This window comes from Coenobita brevimanus, chromosome 97, assembly GCF_032717465.1.
Source record: "Coenobita brevimanus isolate Jiangsu-jjx chromosome 97, ASM3271746v2, whole genome shotgun sequence".
In the NCBI taxonomy this organism is placed as follows: domain Eukaryota; kingdom Metazoa; phylum Arthropoda; class Malacostraca; order Decapoda; family Coenobitidae; genus Coenobita; species Coenobita brevimanus.
Genome location: NC_137050.1, coordinates 13,686,492 through 13,710,861, shown reverse-complemented (window position 1 = coordinate 13,710,861; position 24,370 = coordinate 13,686,492). Strand labels below are relative to the sequence as shown.

General features: G+C 41.8%; 1 protein-coding gene across 1 annotated transcript in view; it reads right to left on the bottom strand.

The window, feature by feature from the left end:
• Positions 1–250: 250 nt before the first annotated feature.
• The window catches only part of LOC145413828 (extracellular matrix organizing protein FRAS1-like), a 596,816-nt gene continuing 572,696 nt past the window's right edge, over positions 251–24,370 (bottom strand). The window contains exons 51-52 of the mRNA XM_080283490.1: positions 18,385–18,570; positions 251–895 (exon numbers count right to left, since the gene is read on the bottom strand). Of these exons, the coding sequence (XP_080139616.1) occupies positions 251–895; positions 18,385–18,570 (831 nt within the window). The remainder of the gene's footprint in view (positions 896–18,384; positions 18,571–24,370) is intronic.

Below are 24,370 nucleotides of genomic sequence, written 5' to 3'. Positions count from 1 at the left end.
TGTTTGTGAGTTTTGCTGAGATCAGATATTACTTACACTAACTCTGTCCCCAAATTATTTTGTTGCCATTAATGCATGAAGAGAATATTAAGCAAACCAGTGAAAGTATGAGCGGTAAGTTATACACTCTGGCATGTATCCCAAATGGAGATAAAATATATCTACTCTGATGTCAGATTTTCAAGGGAGGTAACCTCCCTTACAGTGACATGAAAATCAAAGAGAGGGAGAGAAGGGAAGGGGAGTTCTTTTAAACCTCAGTTCCTTCGTCTTCCAAATTATTACGTACTGTGATTGCCAGTGTTTTTACCTTCACTGTTTGCAGGTTACTCTCACTGTTAAGAGTCATATTAGCTGGCAAAGTTTTGGGCCTTTCTATCATCTTCCCACCCACTATCTTCCTTCTGAACTCCTCACGTTCATTCTTACGGCTACGCACCACAATAACTTTGTCCCTCTCTGAGTGTCTATGGTGCTGTTTCACAAGCATGAAGCCAGCTACGGCAACTGCAAGTAGCACACCCAATGCTGTTACTACATACAAAACATTCGGTAATGCTGAACTGCTCACAGAATTGGTCTGATTTAACAGCTGGAAACCACGCATATTAGTTCCATTGCGTGTGTGAAGTGTAGACAAAAACTCAGGGACTGGCAGATCCTCTGAGTTTGTTATATTTCCTAGGTAAGTTCTATCTCCATCTGAGTTTACTAAAACTGTAGAACTGGTGCTAAATGATTCTTCGTTAGTCACTCTTGCTTCTTTCACTTCATTGCTGTTTAATTCCAAGTCACTGTATGAGTAAGTGTCATCTTGAGACAAGATGTGAGGGGTAGTGTGAAGACTCATGTCCCGTCGGATGCGATTGCTGGTTGGCCCAATTGTGTATAATACCTGTGGCAGGAAAAAGAATGGATAAGAAATATGCAGATTACAGCATATAGACTTGGACAAGTTACATTAAATTTAATAGCCTTGCAGGATTTACTGTCCACAAAGCTATACTGTCAGCTTGCCTACTGCATATTCTCTCATAACACTCACCATATATAACACGGAAGGCACTTGTTCAGGTCCTCAGAGCTACTATAATGTGACTAAATCCACCAAAATGCAGACAGCAGGCTCAAATATCATCAAATATGGCATTACCTGTCACTGCATGGACGTATCTCCCACAGCACAGCCCATGTCATTGCTCAGAGGTTCACAGGTGTAGGGTGATGGTGCAGGGTAATGGTGTAAGTGATGTTATCCGGGTGATGCTGTGGTCTGGGTGATGGTGTGATTTGAGTAATGGCATAGTCTGGGTGATGGTGTGATATAAGTAATGGCATAGTCTGGGTGATGATGTAGGATGATAGTGTAGGTAATGAGGTGATGGTCCGAGTTACTGTGTGGTCAAGATGATGGTGTGGTCTGGGTAGCGGTGAGGTCGGGTTGATGGTGTGGTCAACCTCCATACTTCAGGTTACATACTTTGTTTTTTTCATTGTTGATCACATACATTTATGGTCATTTTAAAACAGTCAGGGGAGGGTTAATAGAGTCATTAGGGGTAACTCTTAAAGATACCCCTAACCAAAAGCCATTTTTCCCATAGGCTTGTAGTTCGCTCAGTGTGGATTCCCACAACACTGTTCAAGTTACTGACAGATTAGTTGTGCTGTAAGTGAGATGACTGTACACTCACACCATACCTACATATCTCCTTCACTTTGGCTGAAAAGGAAAACACACCGGTTATATTAGCGACATAAACTAAGTGAAAAAAAAAAAAAACTTTGGAATGCATCTCCCCACTTCTCCTTGTCATCTCATCAGCATTAGATTCCTTGCATAAGGCATGTCAAAATCTCTGACCATTTTTTTCAGTGACATGTGTGCAGCAGGGATTAGTCTTGGGCCACTTGTTGTTAGTCATGATGCTTGAAGCTCTCTCAGGTTACATCAGAAATGGACTCCCATGGGAGATGTTGCATGCTGAAGACTTGGTGTTGATTACAGAGAGTGAAAGGGGTGGAGAAAAGATTTTGGAAATGGAGAGAGGGAATGGGCACTTTTTTTTAACAGAAGATGGATAGAGGAAGGAAAAGCTAATGAAAAGAAAATTCCATATACCAGAATTATAGGTGTCCTCATTTCATGGGGGGGGGGGGAGTAACAGTTGGTCTTGAACTGCTGTTGGTTGAAGTTTGGGAGGAAACTAATCTGGGGAAGCAAGTAAAAAAAGATGCAGTTCTTGGAATACATGAATTTCGACAGGCAGAAGTTCTGCAGTATGGCAGTGTGACAGTACACTCAAGAGCACTACCAGATGCCCATGTAGTCCAGAGGAAGGCATGGAGAGGTCACACAATGGATGCAACTTCATCTGAGTATTAGCCATAAAAGCAACTGTAATACTAGAGGGGCACTCAGTGGAGCTCATCTCTCCAACAAGAGCAAGGTAATTTCCAAACCACTCTTCATAACGGATTTGGTTTTCTTCACTGAGTAGGGTTTCGCAAAAAATGTTTTCCGGATCCAGAATCTGTAATACAATCTGGATCGGTCCCAAAAGTTAATCAATTGTCCCCTGGTACAAGGGCTACCTACCCACCAAATTTGGTTCAAATCTCCCTTTTAGTTTTTGAGTAATCCTGCAAACAACAAACAAACGGGTGAAAACATATTCTCTATGTCGGAAAGCATAATGCAAAGGACACAGCATCCCATCTTACTTGCAGAGGGGGTAGTTCATTTGTAATTACTGGGTTATTTATTATCCTTACAGTTTTGGTTTGAATTTTGTCCAATGGTTTTAGAGCAACCTCTCCACATCCACTACACAAGGGTATGCAATATTTGAGCTGAGAGTGCAAATGACTTATGTAAATTATAGCTAACTGCCCATCAATGACGAAGTTAGGGATTCTGTACAACAATCCAAGTTTCTTTGAGACAGCTTTAGCAAGTGATCTGACATGCGAGGTCCAACTGAGGGTACTGTTCAGTGAAACACTAAGAATTTCAATACTTTCAGAGACAGGAATATTAGTGTCACTGAAGGTAATGTAGGAATCTGGCAATACCTGTTACGTTAGTAAATTTGATATACAGTTATCCCTTGATTACCCATACAGTCCATATCCATTCATTAGGCCTTGGCTATATTATAATAATAACCGGATTTATTTGTCCGTGATTATTTATATAAGCTCCAGCTTTGGCAGCCAGACGACTGACAAAATTTAAAAAATATTTGTTCAGTGGCTCACTGCCTTCTCTGTCTATGTGTGGGTAATAGTCTCTAACCCACAAAGTGAGTGGCAATGGCTGAACCGATTCCTAATGTATGGTCAAAATCACCCAGCCACCCCAATCAACGGAAACATACTGGCCGCACACGAGAAAAATAGATGTAAACTACAAAGTGAACGAGAATGGCTGTATGGGTCCTTTCCGAATAGTGAAAGTTCTCTGGCCGGCCGCATCAGTGGGAACATACCACCCTCGGAGAGGTAACACAAGAGTCTAACCCACCAGCAGAGCAAAAGCACCTCTCCACCTCCTCACTGAACAGTGAAAATCCCATGGCATCTCTCGTTTCTCCACCCTCCCCCACCAGTCCCTCCTCTATCCCTCCCCATGCTCACAGCTGGCTGGCTTTCCTCCCTCCCTCTCCCTCAGTCCTCCCCCACCCTTGTGTCGCCTATCATCCCTGTGTGAGAAGACAGGAAGAAATCAGTAGGATAGAAGTTGTGGAAGCAATGAAGAAAGTTAAATCGAGGAAAGCCCCAGGAATTGATGGAGTGTGTGGTGAAATGCTGAAGCATGGGGGAGAGATAGTAGTAGAATGGATGTGGAAGATGTGCAGATTGGCCTGGGAGGAAGGTAGAGTCCCAGAGGATTGGAAGTCAGGTATAATTATTCCCTTGTACAAAGGAAAAGGGGAAAAAGAAGTGTGTGGTAATCATAGGGGCATTTGTCTTCTTAGTATAATAGGAAAAGTGTATAGTAGGATACTTATAGACAGAGTTAGAGAATGAACAGAGAAATTAGTTGGAGAAGAACAGGGAGGCTTTAGGAAGGGAAGAGGTTGTGTAGATCAGATATTCATTCTCAGATCTTTAGTGGAAAAGTTTCTAGAGAAGGGAAAGAAGTTGTATGCGGCTTTCATGGATTTGGAGAAAGCATATGACAGGGTGGATAGACAAGGATTGTGGAAAGTGTTAAGAATATATGGAGTAGATGGGAAGTTGTTGAATGCTATGAAGAGTATGTACGATGGTGTGAAGGCTGCAGTGCGTGTGGATGGTGAACTAAGTGAATTTTTCTCTTTGAAAGTTGGTTTGAAACAGGGATGTGTCATGTCTCCATGGTTGTTCAATCTGTACATGGATGGGGTAATAAAAGAGGTACAAGGTAGGGTAGTGGATGTTGGAGTGGCCCTGGTGAGAGAGGATAGTGTTTGGAAACTCCCTGTACTGTTGTTTGCAGATGATACTGTGTTGTTGAGTGAAGACTAAGGGGAGCTGCAAGGCTTGGTGGATGAGTTTGAGAGAGTGCGTAAGAAACGGAATCTAAAGGTGAATGTAGGGAAGAGTAAAGTGATGGTCTTTGAGAGAGGTGAAGTTAGTGAATGTACAGCGAGGCTGGATGGTGAGGAATTGGAAAATGTGAGTACGTTTAAGTACTTGGGTAGTGTGATGAGTAAGGATGGAGGTTTGGAGGGTGAAGTGCTTGCAAGGGTACAGCAGGGAAGAAAAGTTGCTGGTTCTTTGAAACCAGTGATAAGAAACAGGGAAGTGAGCATGGAAGTGAAAAAGTTACTACATGACAGTACTGTGATACCAACTCTAACGTACGGAAGTGAGGCTTGGACATTGTTGGAAGGACACAAGTCAAGAGTGAGAGCAGTGGAAATGAGTTACTGAAGAGGAGCCTGTGGAGTCACATGGAGAGACAGGCTTACGAATGAGGATATAAAGGAGCGTTGTGGTGTGGATGTGGATGTGATAGGAAGCGTTATGAGGAACACACTGAGGTGGTTTGGCCATGTGGAGAGGATGGAGGGTGAAAGACTGACGAAGAGAGTGTATGTGAGTGAGGTGGAGGGGGGAAGAGGGAGGGGGAGGCCGAGGATGAGATGGAGGGATGGGGTGGAGAGGTATATGAGAGAGGGGGGTGTGAGTTGGGAGCAGGGCAGTGAAATGGCGGGGGACAGGGCGACTTGGAGGCGATTTGTTTGTGGCCACCCCAAACGGGATTGAGGCGTCTGGCAATAGATAGATAGATAGACATTTATTTGAATGCTATTGGTCATATTGAAATTCCAAAATGAACAGGAGAAAGCTCATGAAATTCTGCATCTTGACATGCTTAACTCTTGCACAGTGCAGGCAGAATTTTGCACTAGGATGTTGGGAAATTATTTGAAGGTATTTTTTACCCTCCAACAAGTTTAGTCTCAGTGTTTTTTTTGTACTTTTACTCATCAGTTTTGTATGTTTTGTTTGCTTATAGTATAAACATCAGCAAAGATGGTGGTACACAGTTTATACTAGTATAACAATTTCCAGGGGGGGGATACTGAAATTGATTTTTTTTTTTTTTTTTTTTTTTTTTTTTTTTTTTTTGGGGGGGGGGGGGGGGTGAACGGAGTCAGCCATTACTCTTACTGTCTGTGAAACTTTTTGAATTCCTGAGAGGGCTAAAGATACTGCAACAATCGCCTTTATTAATTTTTTTTGTGGACTTTTGTTGTTTAGGCATTGCTTTCTTAGTGTCTTGCATTACACTGGATATTCCCTTGAGTGTTTTGATTTCTAAATACCTGTACAGCTGAAAGACCAGAGAACATTGCCAAAAATAGGAGGGGTACTGTACATTAGAGGTAGGATATCTGTGGACTTTTGTTGTTTATGCATTGTTTTCTTAGTGTCTAGCATTACATTGGATATTCCTAAGTGTTTTTTCATGTCTAGGTACTGATGGTAGGTTACTAAAAGGGGTGAAAAGTTTTTATGTAAATAGTAGAGTGTGTGTAAGAGTGGGAAATGCTGTGAGTGATTGGTTTCCCATGAGAGTGGGGCTGCGACAGGGATGTGTGATGTCGCCTTGGTTGTTTAATATTTATATGGATGGTGTTCTAAGGGTGGTGAATGCAAGATTTTTAGGTGGAGGTCTGAGTCTGGTGAATGCTGATGGTGGAGAATGGAATCTGAAGCAGCTGCTGTTTGCAGATGATACTGCACTGGTGGCTGATTTAGAGGAGAGATTGAGGCAGTTGGTAGAGGAGTTTGGAAGGGTATGTGAAAGGAGGAAATTGAAAGCAAATGAGAATAAGAGTAAAGTGATGAAGTGTACGAGGTTGGTAGATGGTAGGGGGATGCATATAGTTTTGAATAGTGAGTTGCTTGAGGAGGTGGAGTGTTTTAAATATTTAGGGTCACATGTTGCTGTGGATGGAAGAATAGATGTAAAAGTGAAGTTTAGAATGAAAGAAGTGGGTAAGGTGCTGGGAGGAATGAAAAAAGTGTTTAGATGTCGTTCGCTTAGAATGGATATAAAGAAATGGCTGTATGAGGGTGTTGTGGTACCAACTGCATTACATGGGGCTGAAACATGGAAAATGGGTGCAGCAGAGGAAAAGTTTGAATGTAACGGAGATGAGGTGTCTGAGGAGTACATGTGGAGTGACGCGTATGGATCGAGTGTGATATGATGAAGTGCGAAGGAGAACTGGAGTTGTTTGGGAGATGGCTGGTAGAGTTGAGCAGAGGGTGTTGCGATGGTTTGGGCATATGGAGAGAATGGATAATAAGTGATTGGTGAAAAAGATAACTAGATCTGATGTGAGAGGTGTAAGGCTGAGAGGGAGACCATGAATAGGATGGATGGACAGTGTGAAGAGAGTGCTGGATGCGAGAGGGATGTCTGTTGAGCAGGGAAGAGTGGCTGTGCGTGACAGAAATAAATGGAGAGAAATTGTGAATGAATAAATGATGACGCAGCCCTGAGGGGATATTCTCCCGCATTTGGTCTGATCAGCTAGTCAGGTCAGATGCGGGTAAGGGGATGGGTCTATTATGATGTGGCAGGGGTAAACCAGCTCTGCTGTCGGGCCCTGCTGCGGATGTCACTGATTGCACTACGCAGCGGTGCGGATCTGTCCCTTCTTCCCTTTGGGGCTAAGATGCGAATGGATGTGTGTGACTGGATGAGTAAATGGGGAGTGCGTCGTCCTATCTCAGCTACCTCCCTTTCCTTGGGGGAAGCAGCCTAGGTACATATATAGATAGATAGATAGGTACTGCTGAAATACTGCAGAACACTACCAAAATTAGAAGGGGTACTGTACATACTGGGAGGGCTTTGCATATTTTAATTTTTTTGTTTATGCATTGTTTTCTTATTGTTTAGGATTATACTGCATATTATAATATGTGTTTTGATGTCTAAGAAGAGCAGAAAGACCACAGAACAATGCCAAAATTAGAGGGGGTACTGTGCATATTGGTAGTTCTGCTGTTGTTGTTTATGCATTGTTTTCTTTGTGTTTAGGATTATATTGCATACTGCAACGTGTGCTTTGATGTTTAAAAACAGCCGAAAAACCTCGGAACACTGCCAAAATTAGAAGGGGGTACTGTACATATTGGTATGGTTTAGCTTTTTTTTTTTTCCTCCATTGTTTTCTTAGTGTTTAGGATTATATTGCATACTGCAATGTGTGTTTTGATGTCTAAAAAGAGATGAAAGACTGCAGAACACTGCCAAAATTAGGATGGGTACTGTACATATAGGTTGGGTATGAGGACAGGTAGGGTATGGGTACAGTAGAGGTTATTGCTATGTATCCGGTCATGCCTTTGGCTCTATTATGACGGATAATTGTGGGACTACTATGTTTGTTTTTTCTAGCATTGAATGAAACAATGTCATTCTGTCCCCATTCAGTGATCTTGGATAAGTCTTGATTTAAGAAGACTGCTGTGCTGGGTTAGGGGATAGAGATATCAAACTCTGTGAATGAATGGATGCTTAAATGCGAAGGAACTGCGAGACATTGAGCCATCTGTATATGAGGGATTGGGATTATACGTGAGACAAGATCATTAATATGAATGAGGAACAGGGTTGGAGCCAGGACTGAACCTTGTGGCATGCTGGCATTGAGAATGCTAAGATATGAGGAAATCAGTGGGACACAAGATGACAGACACTAGCAAGGGAGCTTGGATAATAACAGGGAATGGTGCCATGCTCTGCCAAAAGCTTTAGAAATATCAAGGACTACTGCATGAGTTTCTCCAAGTTGGCTAAATGACTGGTGTATGGTATGAGTAAAGGCACAGAGTATATCAACAGTGGATCTTTCGTGGCAAAAACCATACTGTCTGTCATTAGTTAAGTTGTTAGATTCAAGCTATTTAACAATGTGCTTATTAAGAGGATGAAGTGTCTAAAGCGGTTACAGGACAGGGGTTCAGTTGAAATAAGAACTAAATATATTGCGAGCAAGAAGCACATAAAGAGACTACAAGAGGAAAAAGAAGGAGGTAAAGGATGATCTAGGAAGCAAAATGAAGCAAACTACTCAGAAAATAGGAAGTTACTGTATTCTGGAAAGAGGTGTGGAAGTGTAGAAGTGAAAGTGGAAAGAAATGTGATGGTGTGAGAAGGATGTAGGTGGTAGATTATTAACCCATGGCGATGAAGTAAGGACCAGATGGTAAGAATATTTTGATAGCCTGATGAACAGGAAAAAAGAAAGCAGAGCGGCTGTAAACATGATTGGTTTGGGGAGTGTGCAGAGAAGGAATGCAGTGCCAGGAGACATGACACTTGCACAGGTGAAGGATGCTGTGAAGCGGCTGAAAAATGGGAATGCAGCTGGGGTTGATGAGGTGTATGCAGATGATTAAGTGTACTGGATAGAGTGGACTGAAGCGCTTGTTGGAGATACGTGAGAAGGCATGGATAAGTGAAACTGTGCTGGCAGAGTGGAAAAAGGCTGTCATTGTACCCCTGTACAAAAATATCTATCTATCTATCTATCTATTGCCAGACGCCTCAATCCCGTTTGGGGTGGCCACAAACAAATCACCTCCAAGTCGCCCTGTCCCCCGCCATTTCACTGCCCTGCTCCCGACTCACACCCCCCTCTCTCATATACCTCTCCACCCCATCCCTCCATCTCATCCTCGGCCTCCCCCTCCCTCTCACTGAGTGACAATGCTGGGTGGTAACCATATAACCAAGACATATGTGCTCCCTACGTGTCAGCAAGTGGGTTGGTGGAGGGTAAGTGCCCCTCCCCGTAAAACAAATAACTCAAAGTCAAATGGCCACCCCTTACAGGATTTGGGCATCTGGCAATAGACAGATAGATAGTTTATTGAGTATGGTAGGGAAGGTATATGGAAGAATTATTATAGAGAAAGTAAGAGGGATATCAGAAGTACCAGTGAGTGACGAACAGGGTGGCTTTAGGAGTGGCAGAAGATGTGTGGATCAAATATTTGCAGTGAGACAGACGGCAGAGAAGGCTGTGAGAAGGACCACAAGGAGTTTATGGCATTCATGGATCTGGAAAAAACATACGACGAAGTGGACAGAGAAGCATTGGGGAAAGTTTTGTGTATGTACAGTGTAGATGGGAAGCTGCTAGGTCCCATCAAGAGTTTTTATGATGGTAGTGAAGCATGTGTAAAGGTTAATGTGCATCTGTGTGATTGGTTCACAATCGGTGTGGGCATGTGAAAAGGTTGTGTGATATCCCCATGGTTGTTCAATATATATATGGATGGAGTGATAAGAGAAGTAAAAACACAAGTAATTGAGAGAGGGATGAATGATGATTGACGGAATATCTCAAATTTGTTGTATGCTGATGATGCAGTACTGCTTGCCAATGCCGGACAAGAACTTGGTAAGTTAGTGCAGAGTTTTGCTGATGTCTGTGAGTGTCATGCCTTGAGAGTAAATGCAGAAAAGAGTAAAGTGATGGTTATTTAGGGAGAAGGTGACTCCCAGTGCAATGTTACAGTGAGTGGAGAGAGACTGAAATTGGTGACAGAGTTCAAATACCTGGGTACAGCAATAGAAAAGGCAAGAAAATGTGCAAAAGAAGTTGAAAGTAGAGTGACACAAGGAAGAAAAATAGCTGGTGCAATGAAGGCCTTGATAAGAAACAGAGGCTGGAGTGTTGCAGCTGCACAAGGTTTATATGAAGGAGTGTTAGTGCCAACTTTAACATGCAGATGTGAGACTATGGTGTGGCATGAAAATGAAAAGTCAAGAGTGAGAGCAGTGGGGATGGGACTGCTGAGGAATGTATGTGGAGTACAGAGGGTGGATAGGATACGAAATAATGTGATTCATGAAAGATGTGGAGTGAGGAAGCTGGTGGACACCAGAATCAAAGGGAGTGTACTGAGATGGTATGGTCGTGTGTAGAGAGTGGCTAACAATAGAGTGGTGAAAAAGGTATATCTGAGTGAATTTTAAGGAAGGAGGAGGTGAAATGGGCCATGGAAAAGATGGGGAGATATGATGGAGGAGTGTGTGAGGAAGAGAGGTTTGGAAGTTGGTGAGGCTAGGGAACTGACAAGAGATTGAGCTGGCTGGATGAATGCTGTGAGAAGTGCATGATCAGGGATCTGGCACCCCTTTTTAACATGGCAACGTCCGGACTGACTACTGGACACGTTTATGTGAAGTTAAAAAACATAGTGAATGTTTTTGGTGTATTCGATACAGCCAGGATTCTGGGGACTTCAATGATGAATGAATGGAAGTGTGGCCCATTGGACTGGGCAAATTTGGGCTGTCTGGACATTGCTAATCCTCACCCTGCCCTAGGGTGGGTAAGGAGGTCCGAATTATGATGGTGTTGATGATGATGATGTGCTTATTGTGGAAAATCTCAAATACTTTTCTAAGAGATGTGATAGCTATTGTAATCAGAGGGCTCAGATGATCTTCCTTTCTTTGGAACTGGGTGAATGGGTGGATATTGGCTTCTTCCCACCTGAAATGGGAAGTAGCTCCACCTTGTGCAATGTTTATGATGAGAGGATTAATGAGATGTAGTGGGATTAGAGACAGGCAGTGAAATGGTGCTGATTTTGTGTGTGAGATGTGTCAGGGATAGCAAGAAGAGGTTGTCATGCATGAATGTATTGAGCTTGCCTGAGAGTTTCCTGAGTGTGCGTAGGAGTTTTTTTTATTTGGGCAACATGTTATGTGCTGGTAACGGGGCTGGAGCTAGCTGTGTGGTTAGGGTAAGGAGGGGTTGGAGGAAGCTCAGGGAGCTGCTGCCTCTCCCAACATTGAAAAGTCTCTCCCACCATGCTAAGGCATCTTTGCATGCAGCATGTGTACGGACTCAGGAGTGTAATGCTGTATGGTAGTGAGACCTGGTTGGTAATGGAAGATAATATTTGTAGGCTCAAAGAAATGACAATGAATATATGGATGTGCAGTGCTGTGGTAAGGAGGAGTAGACTGAGATGGTTTGAGCATATTGTGAGGATGGAGGATGATAACTGGATGCAGATGGTGAGAGGTGTGAATACTGGGGGCAGGGCAGCAAAAGGCAGATAAAAAAGGACCTGGGACAAGGTCATAAAGTGTGACCTCGGGGATAAGAGACAGAATAGAGAGGCTGCCAGAGACCAAGCAGGGTGGAGAGCCACCATTATGTGAGCAAGGCCGATGCATGCAAGCATTCTGGAGTCTTTATACAAAATATGATATGATACAATACCCACCTGACTTAACCTCTTCTGTCTTACTCATGTGTGTGTGTGTGCGTGTGTGTGTGTGTGTGTGCACGCGTGCGTGTGTGTGTGTGTATTTACCTATTTGTATTTACCTATTTGTAGTATACAGGAATTGAGCAATGCTCGTGTTGTCCTGTCTCCATATCCACATTTATCAAGTCTACCTTTACACACATGAATGTTTTTCTCATGCACCACCTCTTTGTCTAAGTCGTTCCAAATATTTAAGTATTTACCTAATATAAACAATTGTGACATACACGGAATGTACTATGCTCGTGGGTTTCCGTCGCTGTTTCTCAATAAGTCGAATTTAACTTTAAACTCGTTTGATACTGTGTTGTTGAGTGAAGACGAAGGGGAGCTGCAAGGCTTGGTGGATGAGTTTGAGAGAGTGTGTAAGAAACGGAACCTAAAGGTGAATGTAGGGAAGAGTAAAGTGATTGTCTTTGAGAGAGGTGAAGTTAGTGAATGTACAGCGAGGTTGGATGGTGAGGAATTGGAAAATGTGAGTACGTTTAAGTATTTGGGTAGTGTGATGAGTAAGGATGGAGGTTTGGAGGGTGAAGTGCTTGAAAGGGTACAGCAGGGAAGAAAGGTTGCTGGTTCCTTGAAAGCAGTGATAAGAAACAGGGAAGTGAGCATGGAAGTGAAAAAGTTACTACATGACAGTATTGTGATACCAACTCTAACATACGGAAGTGAAGCTTGGACATTATTGGAAGGACACAAGTCAAGAGTGAGAGCAGTGGAAATGAGTTATTTAAGAGGAGCCTGTGGAGTCACGTGGAGAGACAGGCTGACGAATGAGGATATAAAGGAGCGTTGTGGTGTACATGTGGATGTGATAGGAAGCGTTATGAGGAACACACTGAGGTGGTTTGGCCACGTGGAGAGGATGGAGGGTGAAAGACTGACGAAGAGAGTGTATGTGAGTGAGGTGGAAGGGGGAAGAGGGAGGGGGAGGCCGAGGATGAGATGGAGGGATGGGGTGGAGAGGTATATGAGAGAGGGGGGTGTGAGCTGGGAGCAGGGCAGTGAAATGGCGGGGGACAGGGCGACTTGGAGGCGATTTGTTTGTGGCCACCCCAAACGGGATTGAGGCGTCTGGCAATAGATAGATAGATAGATAGAAGTTTTTACACTGGACGATCTCTTTGTCCAGGCTATTCCATAAGTCTATACTTCTGTAAGGAAAGCTATATTTCTTGATATCCTTCAAGCAGCTTGACTTTTTCAATTTCATTCCATGTCCTCTTGTTGCTCTCTTATCCCATACAAACAGATCCTCTTTGTCAATTTTATCTACTCCCACCATGGTCCTGAACACCGCAATCATGTCTCCCCACTTTCTCCTTTCCTCTAACGAAGGCAAATCCAGTTTTTCCAGCCTCTCTCTGTATGACAGTTCTGTCAGACTGGGGACCATCTTGGTTGCTGTTCTTTGTATTCTCTCAATCTTGTTTATATCTTTCTTTTTGTGTGGGGACCACACTACCGCTGCATATTCTAACCTGGGGCGGATCATGGCCACTATCAATTTTTTCATCATTTCCTCATCCATATAATGAAATGCTGCTCTTATGTTAGTCAAGAGCTTATAAGTCTCTCCAATTATCTTGTTAATGTGCTTTTCTGGTGACAAACTATCTTGGACCAGCACTCCCAAATCTTTCTCTTCTCTCCTTTTTGTGATTAATTCATTACCCAAAAAATAATTCAGTGATGGTCTCCTGGTACTCTTACCCATTTCCAATATTTTACATTTCTTTACATTAAATTTCATTTCCCATGTCCGGCTCCAATTGTGTATCCTATCCAAATCCTCCTGCAGTATTTTACAATCCTCCTCAGCCTCTATCTTCCTCTAGATCTTTACATCATCAGCAAACAGACTTGCATAACTGTTCACCTCATCTACCATATCATTTACGTAAATCAGGAACATTACTGGCGCCAACACTGAGCCTTGAGGGACTCCACTTGTTACTTCCCTCCATCCAGACATCTTTTCCTTTATTACTGTCCTCATTTGTCTGTCTCTCAAAAAGTCTCTCATCCATTCCAGAAGTTTCCCCTTTAGTCCTCCAATATATTCTAGTTTCCACATTAGTCTCTTATGAGGTACCTTGTCAAAGGCCTTCTCTAAGTCTAAGTACACACAATCCACCCAACCATCTCTCTCCTGTACCACATCAATCGCTCCTGAGTAAAAGCTCAACAAGTTTGAAACACATGACCTTCCACTTCTGAATCCAAACTGACATTCAGCCAAAATATTCATCTCTTCCAGATATTTTATCCATCTGTCTTTCAGGATTCTCTCACACAATTTTGCGACCATGCTGGTTAGAGACACTGGTCTATAATTCAGGGGTTCTTCCCTGTCTCCTCCCTTGTAAATTGGTACCACATTTGCCCTCTTCCATTCTTTTGGCACTTTCCCCTCTTCCAGTGAGCATACAATTAAGCTGTGAATTTTATCCGCCAGTTGTTCTCTGCATTCCTTCAGTACCCAATTAGAAATTCCATCAGGTCCTGGGGCTTTCCTTACATCTTGAGTTTCCAGTAATTTATACACTTCTTGTACCTCCACTTTTATATCTTTCATCACCGGAACATTTCTAATCACTCCCTCCCCTTCCACAAGCTCCTTTTCTTTAGTGAAAACTGACTGGAAACGTTTGTTCATTATTTCTGCTTGCATTGCCGCATCCTTAAAGGCCTCTCCTTCTACTTTCAGCTTGGTGATTCCTTCCTTTTGTTTCAGTTTGCCATTAACAAATCTATAAAACAGTTTGGGTTCATCCTTGCATTCGTCAATTATACCTTTTTCAAAATTCCTTTCTTCTTCTCTACGTATTCTTGTGTATTCATTTTTTGTTCTTTTACATTCTTCCTTTGTTCTGTCGTTACCTCTCTTTCTCCAATTGTTCCACGCCTTATCTCTCTCTTTTTTTGCTATCATACACCTTCTATTAAACCACTCCTTTTTCCTGTTTTCTTTCCCTCTTACTCTTGGTACAAATTTTTCCACTCCCAAATTATAGAGGTCTAGAAAGATATCCCACTTCCTCTGTATCTCTCTTGTTTCTCTTAATTTTCTCCAATCCGCATTTTCAAAAAAGTTTCTCAAACCCGTAAAATTTGCTTTGCCAAAGTTGTATCTTCCCTGTCTATGAAGCTCGTCTCTTGGCTCGACATTTCCTATTAACATCTGGAACTCAATGACCACGTGATCACTTTTTCCCAAAGGACAGAGATATTCTAATGATTCTATTACATCGGGTTCTTTGGTGAACAGTAAATCCAACCTTGCTGGTGTGTCCTCACCTCGAAACCGTGTCTCTTCTTTGACCCATTGCGTCATCACATTATTCATTATTATATTTAATAACATAGTGCCCCACGAATCCTCGCCGCCTCCCGAGTACCATTCCTCCCAGTTCACCTCTTTACAATTAAAGTCACCCACCAAAATTATATTATTGCTTTTCTCAATTATTTTTTGCAAGTAGCTAGCCATATCTGACAACATCTCATGGTATTCATCATCCTTCCATGCTCTCGTCTTTGGGGGAACATACACTACCACCATATCTCTCTTAACATTCTCTCCAGTTTCTAATTTCATATATATCACTTCAGCCCTGCCTTCTCCCATCTCCACAGTATCTACATTTATGTTGTTCTTCACTGCTATCATCACTCCTCCTCCCTTTTTTTCTTTTCTGTCTTTTCTCCATAGTTTGTATTTACCATCTCCCAAATGAACATCAGTATCTTCTCTTAATTTGGTCTCTACAAAGCACATGACATCAGGTTCATGTACTCTCAAGAAATCATTAATTTCGATCCTTGTCAATATGAAACCATCAACATTAGTATATATCACCTTCAAATTATTTTTGACGTTTTTAATACCCTCTTCTCTCCTACTCTCTGTCTGTACCACTTCCTCAACTTCTGATCTTTCACAACCATCCCCCCTAGTTTCCTTAACTTCTATTTCCTTAAATACCATTTCCTTACTTTCATATCCAATACTCTCCAAAAAAAAGTATTAAGTTCTTCCTCTGTCCTCTTATAATTTTTTTCCTTTACTTCTTCCTTTAATGATTTTAAAACTTCTCTTTCTTCTTCATTCAGATCTTTTCTTATTATAATATTTTCCATCCCCGCCTCTTTGCTTAATTTCCAGATCACTTTAAGTATCTCATTTATTACACTTTCTGATGTAAACTTGACTCTCATTGGTCTTGTTTCCCCTTTCTTATAAGGCCCTATCCTCCTTACTTCCTCATTTTCTTTTACCCACTTGTCTCCGGGGTCAATCTTGCCTAATATTCCTCTCACCATGTTCGTGTCTCTCTCGAGTCTTACGAACCTAACCTTTTCTTCCTCTTCCCTGTTTCCAAATACTACCACACATCTGTTCCTTTCTACAGTTTCTCTCACTATTTTCTCTTTTTTCTTCAGTATTTTCACTACATTTTCTTCCATTTCTTTCTTGTTCATTTCCCTTTCTTCCTGGATGATCTCTCTTAAGCTGACCACTTCTTTCTGTTCTTCTTCTACGTGTGCCCACTTTGCCTTATGTTCTTCTAATACATTACTCACCTTCTCCGTTTTATTAGTACTCTCTTCTAGTTTCCTCCTCAGTTCAACATTTTTCTCGCTTCAAATTCCTAATCTCTTCATTGGCTGTTTCATTGGACTGGATCAGACTCTGTATGGTGGTTTCCGTATTTACTGACACATCCTTTATCACTATATTCTCTACTTTCTTTTCGAGTTCACTAATCCTCATAATTAATGTTTTTACCAGGGCCATGACATTGGTATTAGCATCAAATCCTTGAAATTCCATTCCCTCAATGTTTACATTTTCGGCCATGTTTAATGTACCGGTAAAGTACCAAAACAGCTGTTACCAAATAAACCACAAACATTCATGTATACTATAGCCTACAGATCTTTACATTTTTGGTAGTCTACTAACTTTCATTATTTTAAATTTAAAGAAAGACCCTAGGAGACAGGACAGACAAAATTCCTGAAACTACTCAAGGTTAGGAGCGATGGCTAGGACGTCTGCTCTCTCCGGCTGCTCGTTCGTGTGTGCGTGCATGCGTGCGTGTGTGATGTTTACATAGTTGGTTAACTAGTATTATCTACTTGACTATACAGGATTTGAGCTAAGGTCAGCTGTCCTATCTCCATATCTACTTTATCCAATCTTGTTTAAAAAACACACACATGTTCTTTGCTCACACCACCTCCCCTTCCAAACTGTTCCAGGTATGTATATTCTATCTGGGGGAAAAAAAAAAAAAAAAAAAAAAAAAAAAAAAAAAAAAATCGGTGAATTTTCAAATTTTGATGGACCTATGTACCTAAAAATCACCGTGAAATTCAAATAATCAAAATTCAAACTGAATTTCTGATGGGGAAAATTAGTTTGGGTCCGGGGCCTCTGAACCTAACTACCAAAAATCATGATTTTTTGCCTACACCCCCTGTAAACTTTATGAACTATAACTGTGGTTCACAAATACCACATACTACTTGTACTAATAAAAAAAAAAGAAAAAAAAAGTTTCCTCAATGAAGAACCAAATGAATAAGAGCACAATTTGCTTCTTCAGCATGGGATCCCCTCCACCCTTATAAGTAATTGCTGGAGAAAAAAAAGATAATCACAATGCCACAAACACATACCTCCTCCTCCTCCACCTAGCACTAACTTCATAAACATATGTACAAACAAACAGCCATCCAAAACCTACATCCAAAAAGTGTCCTTTACATCCCTTCCTCCATACACACAACATCCCACAAAAACTGCCCTTCCCACAGACAAGTAGTCAGCTGGACAACAGTGTTCCCACCAACTTATTCTACTTCAGTTAGAACAAAGCTTTTGTTGTTGTTATTTTTGTTGTGACCACATGCTCATCTGGTTGTGAACCCAATGAGCTGCAGAAAACTGGACATTTTAGCCATGAACTTTCAGAGGTCCTTTTAATGAGGTTATGCCAAATGATTGTCTGTGTTATGAAAGCACATGAGCTGAACTGTGTGGGGGTTACATTACAATGAAGTCATAGTGAATTGTCTGTATGTTATACTTTGTGTTGGTATTGATGCAGGGAAGGGGGATGGTCACACTGTAGTATAGCCTAGTGCAGTATCTCTCTAAGATGGACAGTTTCTGAAAGACGACTGTTTGGTGAATTCAACAAAACTCTCAAACAATTCACTACACTCTCACAGTAATGTAGCCCCCTACATCAAACACACTTATCTTCTGTACCTCAATCACAAAACAAACAATCCTTCACTGTAATTACAGTAAAGGACCTCTGGGACTGTCCAGCTCAAGTGGTAAGTTTCCTGAAATCCATCTAGCTCACGTCCAGATCAGCCATCAACACCACTGTTTTTTCTATTCAAACTGACAAAATTACTTATTAATTTGTTAACGATGATTTCAGTGTTTTCTGTTATGTATATTATCCTACTTGTCATCTTAAAAGTTTGCTATTTACTCTATCATCTTGCTTGTCAGTGGGGAGAAGGGAAGTTTCAGTAATGAAATGGACAAACCTGGACAAACCACTGATGTCCTGAGTTGAGGGCATAAAGAGCATCTGTGTGGAAAAGGAATCCATCTGTGCCTGGACGATGGTGGAGAGCAGCCAAATCAGACAGATCGCTGGCAAAATATGCCTCCACTCCTCCTTTCCTTCTTCCTCCATTACTCAAGTTGCCCACTGCTCTCTGGTGCCGGTCCTGTGTGAGACAGAGCTTTGAAGTTAAATGAAATCACATAATTCAAGACTTATTAGTGCACTAACTTTCTAAACAATTGTTACTGCTCAACAAATCCTTTAAATTTTTCTAAATTTTTAATGGAGAAATTCACAAAGATTGTCATTTAGGTTTCCTTCCCAGGATCCCGAGACCCTTAACCAATAAGGTTTATCCGAGGTGTGCTGTTGTACAAATTAAATCACATAATTCAAGATTTAATTGTGCACTAACTTTCCAAACAATTGTTACTGCTCAACAAATCCTTTTAATTTTTCTAAATCTTTAATGGAGAAATTCACAAAGATTGTCATTTAGGTTTCCTTCCCAAGACCGTAACCAATAATGTTTATCCGAGGTGCGCTGCTGTACAAAACCTGACCACCTTTTTTTTTGTTATTTGTTATTGGAAAAAGTTACATTATTAGCAACTATCCCTACCCATGTCCAAAAGAGGTAGAGTAATCTATTCCCACCTTCATGTGGTGCACACCATTATTACACTTAGTGTCTGTGGAAGTGGAACCAATGGGGAGGGTAATGCTTAACATCTAGCAGTTTTTCTTTGTTGACTTTTGTTCGTTTTTTCTTTCTTGCCTGTATACCTTCTTTCAGGAGTTCATTAAGTTCAACATTAATGCTGCCTGGATCTGACATGGCTGATAAGACTCAATGCCTGGCATGCAGAAGGTCTATTACAAAGCTAGTTAAGGTGCTGAACTGTTGGCACGGTGGTTTTTGGCATCATGTCACTTGTGTAGGACTTGAGAATGATGATTAAAGTCTCATTTCACAGGCAGCCTGGAATTTGATGATACTGTGGTAACTTCTATGTGCGTACTGTGGAGCAGGTATGGAGACTGACATCATAAGCAGGGTAGAGAAGCTTTTGACCAGTGCTCTAGACAGTTTTCCAGATGATATATCTTTGAGGCTGAAAGATTTGGAAGATAAGATAAATGTTACTGAGGCAACTTCCCATAAAACCTTGACATTATTTGCTGACATCTTGAACCAAGAATTGAAGGAGCTGCAAAAGGAAAAGGATGATCTCATCAACAATCTTAGTTGTAACAGGACAGAACATAGCCAACATCTACTGGTGCTGAAGCCAAAGAATGACACTATGAATTATAAGGCTAGGTTGCCTACAGTTAAAGAAAATGTGGAGAGAACACTAAATCTGTTCCGCTTAATAGCTGTAAGGAAACAAGATCAGGGGCCCTTATAAAGCTGCCCACAGAAACTGCTGAGGCAGATGTTAATGACTTTTTTTTTTTTGGGGGGGGGGGGGGGGGGACACTATTTGCCGAATATCTGAGCCAAAGGCAGATGTTAATGACTTTTTTTTTTTTTTTTTTTTTTTTGGGGGGGGGACACTATTTGCCGAATATCTGAGCCACAAGAAAATGCTGTTAAAGATGACATTGACAGGCCTCTCTCTTTCCTTGTACAACTCTGGCATCATTTCAAGCATTTTAGGTAAGAACAACAAATTAGGATGCCTGTGGAAAGAGGTTGTACTCTCAACCCTCTCATTACAAGAACTAAGAATGATACTTAAGGTGCCATCTTATAGATTCTCCTCCATTGCAAAACAGGGAAATTATATCCATGTACGTCTTACAAGATGCCCTGCCTTCAACAGATTTTGGGTTGCACAGTGTCACAACTATCAGGGTCTTGGTTACACATCTGAGAAGTGTACTAGAAAGAGTGATAATCCAAAAGTGTTTTTTGTGCTGAAAACCATAAATCAAAAGACTGTGGTAACAAAGACTCAAATGCATACACTGCTTTTCCGTTGGGCATCAAAAAGATGATGATTCTAATATGCTGGCTCATTTTACATCAAGCACAGAGTGTCCACTTATGAAGTCCCAGAGGAACATATTAGCTTAACATACCAACTCTGTCCACATAAAAAATTGATAGCCCCTCTTGCAACAGTTAAAACTCGGTCTTCTAAACAACTGTTCCATTCAAGATAAGACAGACAATATTAGTGAACTTTTAAATCAACTCTGTCCACTTAAAAAATTGATAGCTCCTCTTGAGACAGTTAAAACTCGGTCTTCTAAACATCTATTCCACTCAAGATAAGACAGACAATATTAGTGAACTTTTAAATCAAGTCTGTCCACTTAAAAAATTGATAGCACATCTTGAGACAGTTAAAACTAGGTCTTCTAAACATCTGTTCCATTCGAGATAAGACAGACAATATTAGTGAACTTTTAAATCAACATGAGCCTGACACTGTGTATGATGGAAGCTTGGTTGTGTGAATCAGATATTAATATTGCTTCCAGGCCTACTGCCGACCATCCAGGTGGAAGTGTAGGACTCATCTACTCCATGGCACTCATATCTCTTACATACCTGCTGACTTTACTCCACCTTCATTTGAAATTATGGTAGTATGCAAAAGTAGACATACGTGAATAGACTTAGACCAAACAGAGAAGTGAGAGAGTACATGTATGGACTGGGTATATGTGCAAGAGTAGGTGAGGATGAGAGGGCAAAGGAGGGTGTATGTGTTGTATGCAAGAGATGGAAGGAGAATATAAGAGACTATAGGTCAGTTGGTTCAAGAACTGTGTGGGTAAGACTGAAAGTAGAAGTACAAGCATGGGTAATTGTGTGTGTGTGTGTATTTGCTGACAGGAGACCATGCAAGCAGAGTGGAAGAAGAGTTCTGGGTAAATGTGGAGGCTTACATGGAAAAGTTTGGGAGAAGTGAGACAGTGTTTTTGATTGGAGATATGAATGGAAAAGTAGTAAATGTGTAGGTGGATGGAGTAGTTGGTGAGTGGGGTGTGCCTGAAGACGTGGATGAAAATGGTAGTGCACTAGTGGGCATCTGAGCGGGGAGGCGACTGGTGATAGCTACTACCCTCTTTAGGCACAAAATGAGCCACAATTATACATGGAGAGTGGTGTGAAGAGTGGTTGGTAAGCTGAATGAATCGAAAGCAATGACTGATTATGTGTGTGTGGATGAAAGAATGAGAAGATATGTGCTGCATGCGAAAGAATACATAGGTTGGGGGTATGAACTCTCTGACCACCACTTGGTGGCAGTGAGGGTCAAGGTACAAATGCAATGGATGATAAGAAGGAGAGAACGGCAGGAGGAAGCAGTACATACAGAGAGGGTAGGGAGATGAAAAAAAGAAAGGCAGAATATAAGAGAGAAATGGAGGAGTAACTGAGTAAATATGATCTGGAGTGGGTAGGAGAAGTGGAAGGTGTGTGCAAGGTATTCACAGAAGACATCTGTGCAACATGTCAGGTGTTGTATGGGGTGGAGAGAAGACAAAAAGGGGTGCAAGGAACAGCATGGTGGAATGAAGAGGTGAGACATGCTGTGTCGCAAAAGAAGAAAACATACAGTGAATGGATGGGAAGTAGAGGCATGGAGGAAGTTGAGAGTTGGAATAGAGAGTTTTATGTACAGAAAAGGAGAGAGGTGAAAAGAGTAGTAAGAGAGAGTAAGATGACAGTAGATGAGAAGCTTGGAAGGAATTTGAGTGTAAAGTGGAGGGAACATAAAAATATGTTCTGGAAGGAGATTGCAAGAGGAAGACAGGGTGATAAAAAAGGTAGTATGGGAAAGAAAGATAGAAATAGCAGACTGCTGTTGGAGAAGCAAGAAAATGTAAGAAGATGGAGAGAACAATTTAAGGAATGGTTAAACATAATGAAAGTAATACAAGTTCAAGTGACTGGGGAATGGCTGGGAGAAGAAGGGAAATGAGAAGGGAGGAAGAGATCAGTGGGATGGAAGTAATGGAAGCAATGAATATGGCCAAATGGGAAAAGCCCTGGGAACTGATGGAGTGTGTGATGAAATGCTGAAGCATGGGGGAGAGATAGTTGTAGAATGGAAAATGTGCAGACTGACCTCGGATGAAGGTAGAGTCTTTGAGGACTGGAAGTCAGGTATAATTATTCCGCCGTACACAGGAAAAGGAGAAAAGAAGTGTGTGCTAATCATAGGGGTATTTGGCATCTTAGTGTCATAGGAAAAGTATATGGTATGATGTAGCAGGGATCCTCTGTTTGGCTCGATGGTAACATGCGCCATATGGAGCACGGGGGCCTGAGATTGAATCCTGGCCAGGACAGTGTGACTAAACTGTTAAGTTTCAGTTCAGCTATGACATTGGTGGCAATGATGGGCTGTGAGGACATGGAGAGCAATGATGGTGGTTAGCTGACAGCATCCCAGTCCTTACATCCCGGGGATGATCTGCTCGGTGTGGTCCACAGGGTCCCCAATGGTGGCCTCCAGTGCTATGCTACCATTTGTACTCAATACTCACCAAATTAATCACCAAGGGGAGAAAAGAGTGATGTAATGAGGCCTATAAAAGCCTGCATTGCCCGAAGGCAAAGTGGGGATCCTCTGTTTGGCTCAGTGGTAAGGTGTGTGCATATGGAGCGAAAGGACCTGAGATTGAAACCCGGCCAGGACAGTGTGATTAACTTGTTATGTTTCAGTTCAGCTATTACATTCTAGAGGATCACCACTTTGCATCTGGGCAACATGGGCATTTGTAGACCTCATTACACACCTCTTTTCTCCCCTTGGTGATTAATTTGGTGGTTTCGAACAAACACGGTAACATAGTGTTGGAGACACTGCGGACCACACTGAACAGCTCATCCTGGGATGTAAGGACTAGGACGCTGTCAGCTAACCAAAAACATCATTGTCCTCCGAGCCTTGCCTCACATCCCACACCACTGCCAACCAATATAAGAACTGAAATTAAATTTAACAAATTAATCACTGGTCTGACCAAGATTTGATCTCAGGCCCTTGCATTCCACATGCGAGCACGTTACCATTGAGCCAAACAGAGGATCCCCACTTTGCCTCTGGGCAATGCGGGCTTTTACAGATTCCGTTACATCACTCTTTTCTCCCGTTGGTGATTAATTTGTTAAGTTTCAGTTTAGTTACTGGTGAACAGTAGTGTGAGATGTGAGGTTAGGATTGGAGGGCAATGATGCTGTTGGTTAGCTGACAGCGTCCTAGTCCTTACATCCTGGGGATGAGCTGTTCGGTGTGGTTCACAGAGTCCCCAGTGGTGGTCTCCAGTGCTACGCTACCACGTGTGTTTGAAACTCACCATTTTTTTTTTTTTAACTAACAGAACAGAGGAAGGAAAAACATCAATATAAAAAATAATAATCCATACACCAGATTACTGGTGTCCTCTGTTCATAAAATATCCGTAACAGTTAGACTTGAACAGCTGTGGGTTGAAATTTGGAGGGAAACAACTCTGGGGGAGCAAGTTCCAGAGAGATGCAGTTCGGGGAATAAAAGAACTCTGATAGGCAGAAGTTCTGCAATATGGCTGAGTGACATTCCAGTCATGAGCGCTACCAGATGCCCATGTAGCGCAAGGGAAGGCACGGAGAGGTGGCACCATGGACACAACTTCGTCTGAGCATTTGCCATAAAAATATCTGTAAAATAATGCAAAGGAGGCAACATTCCTTCTTACTTGCAGGAAAGGTAGTTTATTTGCAATGGCAGGATTGTTAATAATTCTAATAGCTTGTTCTGAATTTTGTTTAGTTGTTTTAATGCAACCTCTCCACATCCATTCCACAAGGGTGAGCAATATTCAAGCTGAGAGTGCACATGACTCCTATAAATTATAGCCAACTGCTCATTAGCGAAGAAGTTACGGACTCTGTACAATAATTCAAGTTTCTTTGAGGTGGTTTTAGCACGTGATCTAACATGAGAGGGCATTGT